General features: G+C 64.8%; 1 protein-coding gene across 4 annotated transcripts; it reads left to right on the forward strand.

Moving 5' to 3' along the window:
* Window positions 1-915: 915 nt before the first annotated feature.
* SIGIRR (single Ig and TIR domain containing) lies at window positions 916-9,009 on the forward strand. Of its 4 annotated transcripts, none has more exons than XM_005227365.5 (10): window positions 916-968; window positions 4,861-5,023; window positions 5,817-6,015; window positions 6,517-6,650; window positions 6,749-6,889; window positions 7,233-7,376; window positions 7,697-7,799; window positions 7,864-8,014; window positions 8,196-8,385; window positions 8,677-9,009. In XM_005227365.5, the coding sequence occupies exons 2-10, from the start codon at window positions 5,017-5,019 to the stop codon at window positions 8,838-8,840; spliced, it is 1,233 nt and encodes a 410-aa protein (XP_005227422.1). In that variant the 5' UTR covers window positions 916-968; window positions 4,861-5,016; the 3' UTR covers window positions 8,841-9,009.
* The last annotated feature ends 618 nt before the right edge of the window (window positions 9,010-9,627 follow it).

Genomic DNA, 9,627 nt, shown 5'->3' on the forward strand with positions numbered 1-9,627 from the left:
CATTACTTTGCCCACAAAGGTCCACACAGTCAAAGCAATGGTTTTTGCAGTAGTCGTGTATGCATATGAATTGGACCATACAGAAGACTGAGCACTGAGGAAGTGATGCTTTCAAATTGTGGTTCTGGAGAAGGCTCTTGAGAGTCTCCTGGATTGCAAGGAGGTCACACCAGTCAATCCTAAAGGAAATCAACCCTAAATATTTGTTGGAAGGACTGTTGCTGAAGCTGAAAATCCAATACTTTGGCCACTTGATGCGAAGAGCTGACTCATTGAAAAAGACTGATGCTGGGAAAGATCGAAGGCAGGAGGAGAAGGCAGCAGATGATGACGTGGTTAGATAGCGTCACTGACTCAATGGACAGGTATTTGAACAAATTCTGGGAGATAGTGAAGGACGGGGGAGCCTGACTTGTGCTGCAGTCCATGACGTAGAAAAGGGTGGGACCTGACTTATCGACTGAACGATAACAGGGTTAGCTGGGAAACTGAGGTCCAGATGGGGAAAGGCCTGGAATGCAGTAGCCTCCTGCTCTCCTCTGGTTTTCCGTGGGCTTCCACAGAAAAGTGAGGATTTGCCTGCACCTATCAGGGGCAAGAGTCAAGGCAGGAGTTAAGGCAGGCTTCCTGGAGGAAGAGGAAGAGCTTGGGCAGGGGGCCAGAACTGCTGCAGGTGCCCCTGGGGGCGGCGGAATTTCCGAGGAGTCTCTGGGGCACCAAGGCAGTCCGGGTTGGTTGGGCCGGTTTGGCCTCTGCCCCTAGGCCCGGCGGCCGCGACTCCACGGGCCTGAGCGTGGGACATTCTTGAACACCAACCAGCCTGCGGGCGCAAAATAGGGTCCGCCCTCGCCCCGGCCGCTGGGCGGGGCCGCACCTGCCGCCGTCGCTGGGGCTGTCGCCGCTGCGCACCTGGCCCAGGTGAGCCGCTCCGCCCTCGCGGCCGCGCGAGCCTCGAGTCTGGGCCGCAGGTGAGTGGAGATCGCTGCTCCTGTCGGCGGAAGTGCGTGGCGGTTTTCGGGTCCCAGGAGCCAGGACCGAGCCTGGAGCCTAGGGGGGGCCGAGGCTCCTCTTGGCCCGCGGAGCCCCTGGCCTGTGACCGGTGCGGGTCCGCAGGAAGCGACTCGGAGCCGGGCCGGCTGCGCGCGTCGCCGGAGCTTACCTGAGGCCTGGCCCTCGGGGTTGCGGGGGCGAGGGCAGCTCTTCCCGCTCCGCCCGCGGCCCTTGGCCAGAAAAGGGAAAAGGAGCGCCGCGGCGAGCGGAGCCCAGGCCCGAGGCCTCCCAGGGCGCCGCCGGCCGGGAAGCCTGCTGGCGCCGCCGCGCACCTGTCTCCGGGCGGAGCCACCTCCGGCGCCCGGCCCCGCGAGCCCGCCCCCCGCGCCCTCCAACCGCGCGTGCCCCGCCTCGCCCCGCTCACCGCAGCCAGAGGGCCGGGTATGGAGGCCGGCCCACCCTCCGGAAGGCGGGGAGTGCGACGTGGGGGGCGCGGGGCGCAGCAGGGGCCTCTCGGCTGGCGGGGCCGCCGCGCTTTGCGCGGGTTCTTTCCTTCGGGAGAGACGTCAGGGAAGGAAGCACGCTCCAGGCGCAGAGGGCCGCCTGTCCCAGATGAGGGGGTCGCTCAGACCCTCTGGGTGCCCAGCAGCCGGCCAGACGGCAGAGCGTGGGGACAGGGGGCGGGCGCGGGCCGGGCCTCCGGGCCGACGTGGAGCCCGGGGAAGGCGGAGCACCCGCGCGAGGCCGGGCGCTCTGGGAACCGCGGGGCGCCGGCCGAGCGCGGTGGGCGGTGCAGGGGACGGGCTCCGGCTCCGCGGGCTGTTCTCTGGAGCGCCTGAGGCGCGTGGGTTTCTGTTCGCTCTGGGGAGGGGGCCTGGGGGACGCGGCGGGGAGGCCGGCCGTGAGCGGAAGCGGCAGGGCGCCCAGTCGAGGGTGTGAGGTGGTGACACCGGCCGGCTTGTGGGGCGGCAGGCAACCTGGCAGGAGCTCTGGGAGGCAGCAAGGCTGGTGGGGACACCAGGGACTACCTAGTTCTTTGCCTCCTCCTGGGTGCTTCTGGGCAGGTCGCTGACCGCCGGAGCCCATTAACCTGTCCATCAGGTGCTTATGTTGCTCACTCAGCCTCAGGGCCCACCGGGGAGCTGCGGCTCAGTGGGGAGGCGCGCAGGCAGGGTCTGTGGGACCTGAGCCCAAGATGCACCATTATCCAAAGGCCCTGAGGGCCACGGGGTTGGGGTGTTTGAGCAAGGCGCCTTGGAAAGGGTCAGATTAAGGATGTAGGATGAGAATGCTCCAAGGGAAGGCCCTGCCCCAGCGGTGAGGGCAGGGACAGGGGCCACAAACGACCCTGCCTGATTTCCATGAGCAGCGCCATCAGCCAGCAGTGCTGGGCTGAGAGTGCCAGGGCAGTCTAGGATGAGGGTGCAGAGGAATCTGTGGTGACCTCAGGCTGCCCCTGACCTGGGCTCAGATCTGGGAGCCTCGCTGAGGCCTCCTGACTGCTTTCCTATGTAGAAAAGGGGGCTAAGGTCCACGTGATAACCCAAGCCCCTTGTAACTGCTCACCGTTTGGGGGCTACACCTCGGAGGTGGCCAGGGTGGGGCCCGGAGAGCCCTGCTCAAAGTTCTATCATTGGCGAGAGTTTCCACGGGAGCCGCACCACCCCCAGCAGGTCAGTGATGCTCGCTGGGGCCAGGGGAGCTACACGGAGCCCGCCCCCTCCAGGTCCTGGGACCACAGGGCTGTCTGGGAAGCAGGCCATGCTGCCCGGCTTCTCGTTGGTGTGCAGGACAGGCCTGAGTGGGGGTCTGCTGGACAGGACCCCCACATATCACCGTGAGCCCCGGCCTTCTAGACCTAGCTTGAGAAGGGAAGGCCTGGGCCGCAGTGGACTGGGGCGGGCCCTGGAGGAAGGAGCCGCTTGACTCAGAGTTACAGGAAGACTGGGGCAGGCGGGGCTGGCGGGGAGAACCACCAACTGCCCGCCAGCCCGCCGGGGAGGGGTGCCTGGGTGGGGTTTAGGTTTAGCAGAGGATGTGACTGCAAAGCCAGGAAGCTACGGGGAAACTTCTGATTCAAACACACAAACAAGAGCCGGGTCCTCGCCATGCTCGGTGATGCATCCGGGGCTGCGGTGCTGCTTTAGGCTGGGCCGGGGGCCCAGCTGAGCAAAGCGATCGCACCCAAGCTCAAGCCAATGACCTCAGTGACGGGCATCCCCTCCTCAGGAGGAAAGAGCTGCAGCCAGGTGACTTCATGCCTTCCCTGCTTAGCGTGAGCCTGCGTCCCTGTCCTCAGCTGCCTTTCCCGGCCTGAGGCCTGTCCTCAAAATCAGGCCTGTGTGAGGGGAGGCCTGCAGAGCATGCAGCTTGTGAGTGCACGTGTGTGCGTGGGGCACGTGTGACTGTGAGAGGGCGAGGGGTGATGGAGGCCGAGGGTGGGCGTGAGGAGCAGTGTGTGTGGTGTGGGGTGTACACGGATGCTCTTGGCGGTGTGCCCTGGGCAACTTGGAAGTGTGTGCTGTGTGCCAGGTGTGGGCCGCCACAGTGTCAGGCATGTGGGGCGTGTGCGCATGTGCCCGGGGACCAAGCATGCGGGCATGAGTGGTGCGCAGGGGCTGGGGGTGCAGCACAGAGGCTGTGTGGAGGAGAGGGAGTGTCGCGGCGGGGCCACTGGGCACGGTGTGCAGGGGGCACCTGCCACCTGCCTTAACTTCCAGGAGGCTCCGAGCGTGACTTTCCAGGGGTCAGAGGTGTGTCAGCATGTGGAGGCCAAGGGGCCATGACTGGAGTTGCCCTGGACCTTCTGCTCTGGGCTGGGGGTGCGAGCTGCCCAGGCCCTCACAGCCCTCGTGGCTGGTTCTTCTGCTTCAGGGACCTCCCAGGCTGCCCTCCACTCCACACGGCTTGACCCTCTGCCCCCGCCCGCTGGGAGGGAGCCTGTGCTTCCCCCGTTTGTGAGGAAGTCCCAGCCCAGCCAAGGCAGGGGCTCCAGCCGACCCTGGGTCCACGCTGGGTCCCCCCCGTGCAGAAGGAGTCGGGGGAGCTCGTCCCCGCAAAGCCTCACGGGCCCTGTGGGCAGGGAGGGGGCCTGAAGGAGGCCAGTGCGTCCACTCACAGGGAGGAGGGAGAGGACTGGATGCCTAGTGAGAACCTGCCTGGCGCCAGGGAGCAGGTGCCCGAGGCCTGGGAGCCAGGAGGCTGTCCTCGAAGGCTCTGAAGCTTGGGCTTCACTGTCCCGCCCCGCAGCCCAGGTCACTGTGGAGCTTTCTGTGTCGAGAGGTGTGTATGCGTAGCTGCTGCTGTCTGGCGGGCGGTGGTCCCGCCCTGCGTGGGAGAGAAAGGCCGCCTGTGGGTTGGTGGGGGTTGCCTTGGAGAACCGACGGACAATGCGGACGAAAGTCTGTGGTCTGAAGATGAGAAATGCACAGGACCTGGAAGGAAGGCCGCCCGAGAGCAGCCTGAGCCCCGAGTCCCCTCTGTGTCGGCACCTTGGCCTCGAGTGCTTTGCTCTTGCTGCATCCAGGCTGGGAGTGAGGCCCAGTCAGGCTGCCGGGCACTCACGACCCCCGGCCCCTCGGAGCCTCAGTACAGGCTGAGTCCGGCTGTACACAGCCCCCGTCTGTACGTGGCGGCCTTGTCCCCGAGGACCTGGGAACCAGGCCAGCTCCTGGGCCCAGGAAGGGCGTCAGGGGCGCTGCCCACCCTGGGCCGTCGGGTGTCCCTGGGGCAAACGAAGTTCAGTCCAGGCCATGCCCGGTGCTCTGCGGCTTCCGCAAGACAGCTGGGGCAGAGGCAGTGCTTCCGAGGCCAGAGTTACACGTTAACTCATCCTGTTCTTGTTTAACTTGCTCCTGGGGATGGCGGCAGCCTCTGACCCGTCCTGGCGCCCTGACTGACCAGCCACAAGGACAGAGAGTGAATCTTGCTCAGCCCTTGGGGGATCAGTCTGCTCGGCCAAGGAGCCCCGTGGCGCTGTGGGTAGCACCAGTGTCCAGCCTGCCTCGAGGAGGCCCCGGCCAGACCATGGCAGGTAGACGGTCAGAGAGGGGTGGGCACGGGCTCCACTCCACTTCCTGCCCCAGGCTGGCTCCACACTGCAGTGTGGTTAAGATGGGCCCTCCCCATCTCCTGCTCATGGGGGGTCAGTAAAGCCCAGGGATACTGGGAGTGGGCACCGGTGGGGGCCACTGGGGATCGGGTGGGTAGATGTGGGCTACTGGGAGACCTCACTGCCAAGATGATGGCTTTCTTCTCTGACTGCCGGCTTGGGCTCATCACCCCAATTTAAAGACAGGTCTCAGGGAGGTGAGAATGCTTGCCCATGGCCAGAAATAGAGGGTCCTGGAACTCTAACTTTCTACCAGGTTGAAGGTGCTGGCATGTCCAACCCAAGTCTCCCAAATCACCACTGTCCAGCTGAGGGGCCAGGGCCGAGACGTCACAGAGTGGGCCACAGGTGCACACAGAGCATGTGTGCTGGCTCCTGTCCTGGGCACACAGGCAGCTAGGTGGGTCCTGCTGGGCTGGGCTGGGGGTGGACCTCAGCCATGACTCTGGCCACTGCCCTCCACACTGACATCCTCTCTGAGGACAGGGCAGCCACGTCCAGGGCAGGCAGAACACGTAAGAACTAGCCGCTGCTGGGAGAAGACGTGCCAAGGGCCGGGCCCTGTCCCCCTGGGACTTGTGGATGGACACGGTGTGGTTACCGAGCAGCACGTGCCACTGGCCTCCGTGGTATTTTCCTGGCCCACCGACCATCTGTGCACAGTGGGAGGCTGGCATCACAGGCACGGGTAACCCACTGGGTCCTCTTTCTGCAGGAGCCTGCGACAAGGCCCCTGACTTCCTGTCCCCGTCTGGAAACCAGGTCCTGGGGCTTGCCCTGGGCAGCGTGGTCACACTGAACTGCACAGCCTTGGTGGTCTCGGGGCCCCACTGCCCCCTGCCCTCAGTACAGTGGCTGAAAGGTGGGCTGCTGCTGAGCAATGGAAGCCTCTATGACCTCCATGAGGACTCCTGGTAAGAGATGAGGTGTCCAGGGTCAGGTGACATGCTGGATATACCCACAGCCAGTGGCCTCTCTGACCTACACTCTGGTCTATAATCACTTGAACATGGGCTGGGGAGTGACTGGCCAGACACAACATGGGCAGAGTGCCACTCTGGATGCAGACTAAGTCAGTGACTACAGGGACAGATGGCCCCTCTAGACACTCACCTTGTAGACCACCCAGGGTCATGGGTGCCAGCAGAGTGCTAAGGCCTGAATTTACTCATTGACTGCTGGGCCAAGCCTGGGATCTGAGTACCTCCAGGACCCGGACCCAGGATCAGGGTGATGTCCCAAAAGAGATCCATACCCTCTTCATGTTCTGGCCATTTCTCTTAGCTTACGGTCTAGGGACTGCCAGGAAGCCCAAATCTGCAGCCTCTTTGGGCGAGTCCCAGACAACTGGGGCTCCGGGGTATCCAGTGATGCTCTCGGGCCCCAGGTGAGGGGGTGGGGCCTGGTCTCCCCAGGGTCAAGACCAACTGGTCAGAGGTACTTGTGTCCAGTGTCCTGGGGATCAACCTGACCAGAGCTGAGGACTTCGGGACCTTCACCTGCTCCATCCGGAACATCAGCTCCTCTTCCTTCACTCTTTGGAGAGCTGGTGAGGGGGTGCACTGGGGTATAAGGTAGGAGGGAGCCCTGGGGAGACCTGCGGCTCGGAGGGTGCTGGGGTGGCTCAGACAGCGGCTCTGTCCCCAGGGCTGGCGGGACATGCGGCCGCGGTGCTGGCCTCGCTCTTGGCCCTGCTGGCCCTGCTCCTGGTGGCGCTGCTGTACGTGAAGTGTCGGCTCAACGTGCTGCTCTGGTACCAAGACAAGTATGGGGAGGTGGAGATGAACGGTGCGTGGGGCCCGGACGTGGGGGAAGGGGGCCTCACTAGGCTCAGCTCTGCAGGTGGGGGTGAGGAGGCATCGGTCCCTAGAGGACTCTGGAAGAGGCGTGTCTCTGTGCAGCCCAGGAGGGCACTGGATGGGCAGAAGGGGGTCACGGTACCCTGGTTCCAGGCCTCTACCCGGAATCCTGTGCTGAGGACGAATCCAGGCGGTGCTTGAGCCGGGATCCGCTGAGTCTCGTCTGGGGGGCTTGCCTGGCTTCCCTGGCACAGGGGGGGAGGTTTAGGGGACCCTGAAGGTGGCTGGTCCAGGCCGGGAAAGCGGCCGCACTGACCCGCCGCCGTCCGCAGACGGGAAGCTCTACGACGCCTACATCTCCTACAGCGACAGCCCTGAGGACCGGAAGTTCGTGAACTTCATCCTGAAGCCGCAGTTGGAGCGGCATCGTGGCTACAAGCTCTTTCTGGACGACCGCGACCTCCTGCCGCGCGCGGGTACCGGCGCCCCACCCCTTTCCGCTTGGGCCCCGCCCCTGCTGCTCACAGACCCCGCCTCCCAAGGCCCCGCCCCTCAGGTCCTCCTCGGCCCAGGCCCCGCCCCTCGAGCCCTCCGCCCCTTTCCGCTGGGCCCCACCCCTGTCCCGGTGCTCGCCCCGCCCCCGCTGGGTCACAGATCCCGCCTTTCAGGCCCCGCCCCTCAAGTCTCCCTCGGCCCCAGGCCCCTCCCCACCGCCCCTCGGGCTCCCGCCCCTCCTAGGGCCCCGCCCCTCCAGGGCCCAGTCTGTGCTGCCCCCGCTGATGCCCGGGTCCTGCAGAGCCGTCGGCAGACCTCCTGGTGAACCTGAGCCGCTGCCGGCGACTTGTGGTGGTGTTGTCGGATGCCTTCCTGGGCCGGGCCTGGTGCAGTCACAGCTTCCGGTGGGTCCCGTGCTGGGCTGGGTGGGCCTCAGCCGTGCCCGCTCTGACAGTGCCGCCCTCGCAGGGAGGGCCTGTGCCGGCTGCTGGAGCTCACGCGCAGACCCATCTTCATCACCTTCGAGGGCCAGCGGCGCGACCCCGCTCACCCTGCGCTGCGCTTGCTGCGCCAGCACCGCCACCTGGTGACCCTGCTGCTCTGGAAGCCCGGCTCTGTGGTGCGGAGGGGTGCGGGGCGGGGGGTGCTGTGGATGGGACCCCGTGAGTGGAGGCTCCGTGGTCAGCTGCCCAGAGGAGTGGGCTTTTGGGGGCCGAGGAGGCCAGGGTCTTTATGTGTTGGCACCCCCCCCAAACCCCATTCATGTGTTCACACACGTTAACTGCCCCCCTTGCCTCCAGACGCCTTCCTCCGATTTTTGGAAAGAGCTACGGTTGGCGCTGCCGAGGAAGGTGCAGTACAGATCGATGGAGGGAGACCCCCAGACCCGGCTGCAGGACGACAAGGACCCCATGCTGATTGTGCGAAGCCGGCTCCCAGAGGGTCGGACCCTGGACCCCGAGCTGGACCCCGACCCTGAGGGGGACCTGGGTAGGCTCACCAGCCCCACCCCTGACCCCGAGAAGCTCACCCTGAGTTGGAGGGAGGCTGCAGAAGGTGAAGGAGCCCCTGAAGGGGCCCAGGTGGTGGGGACCGTGCCCTGCAGCCGTGGATGGCTTTAACTTCAGCACCTCCCACTGCCTCTTTCCATAGAGGTGGTTGGGCCCAGGGCCTGCCTGGGAACCACAAGTGCCATCATGCAAGCAGGGGCAGCAGGGAGTGGCCTGGCAGAAGGCAGGCAGTGTGCAGCCCAGCCTGAGGCCTGGCGGTGCCCCTCCCCAGGTGTACGAGGGCCTGTCTTTGGGGAGCCACCAGCTCTACCACATGCAGGTGCGGTCTCGCTCGGAGAGGGCCAAGGCAGTGAAGTGGATGTGTCAGACCTTGGCTCCCGAAACTACAGTGCCCGCACGGACTTCTACTGCCTGGTATCGGAGGACGACGTGTAGCCCTGCCCCCTGGAGCACTGGGGTTACCGGGGTGCCGGGGGCAGGGCTGGGTGTTTTTAGTCCCACACAGCAGGACCTGTCTACTTGCAGTCCTGGGACCTCAGGGAAAGAGAGTGGACCCAGCCCCAGCTGTCCGCCTCGTGCTAAAAATAAAGACCTTTTGAATCCCGCCCGAGTCTCAGCCTCTCCCCTGGGGCAGGAAGCGGGTGTGCAGTGTCCTGGGCGGAAGGCCCCTCACTTCCATCCTGGGCCCTCCAGGGCCCTGGTTGGTGTTCAGTTGCTCAGTTATGTCTGAATCTGCGACCCCATGGACTGCAGCACGCCAGCCTCGCCTGTCCTTCACTGTTTCCCGGAGCTTGCTCAAATTCATGTCCATCGTGGTGATACCGTCCAACCATCTCATTCTCTGTCACCCCTCTGCCCTCAATCTTTCCCAGCATCAGGGTCTTTTCTAAGGAGTTGGCTCTTTGCATCAGATGGCCAGAGCACTGGAGCTTCAGCACCCAGGGCCCTGGACCCTGCCCTTGTCTCGCCTCGTGGCCACCTGGCCGGCACTCCTGGCCGCCCCCTCCAACGCTGCCCCTCCGCCCCGTGCCAGCTCAGGCACCTCTCTCAGCACCCTCCTCAGGCCTCCCTGACCCGGGACGTGACTGCTTCCAGTCCCACCGTGAGCCGGACGGCCCCTGGGGGCAGGCCCGTTACAGACTGCAGGTGCTGAGTTTTGCGGAAAAGTCTGTTGTAAAATATCTGTGGGAGCGTCACAACCAAGTAGCCTGACTTGGTGGGA

This window comes from Bos taurus, chromosome 29 (genome assembly GCF_002263795.3).
Source record: "Bos taurus isolate L1 Dominette 01449 registration number 42190680 breed Hereford chromosome 29, ARS-UCD2.0, whole genome shotgun sequence".
Classification (NCBI taxonomy): Eukaryota; Metazoa; Chordata; class Mammalia; order Artiodactyla; family Bovidae; genus Bos; species Bos taurus.

What these genes read in the sequence shown, in the direction of transcription:
- SIGIRR (XM_010821251.4), top strand. Translation starts at nt 3,189, where the DNA reads ATGACCTCAGTGACGGGCATCCCCTCCTCAGGAGGAAAGAGCTGCAGC. An exon ending in CCCCGGCCAGACCATGGCAG is followed by an intron (nt 5,024 to 5,816) that starts GTAGACGGTCAG and finishes CTCTTTCTGCAG; the next exon opens with GAGCCTGCGACAAGGCCCCT. An exon ending in CGACCTCCTGCCGCGCGCGG is followed by an intron (nt 7,377 to 7,696) that starts GTACCGGCGCCC and finishes CGGGTCCTGCAG; the next exon opens with AGCCGTCGGCAGACCTCCTG.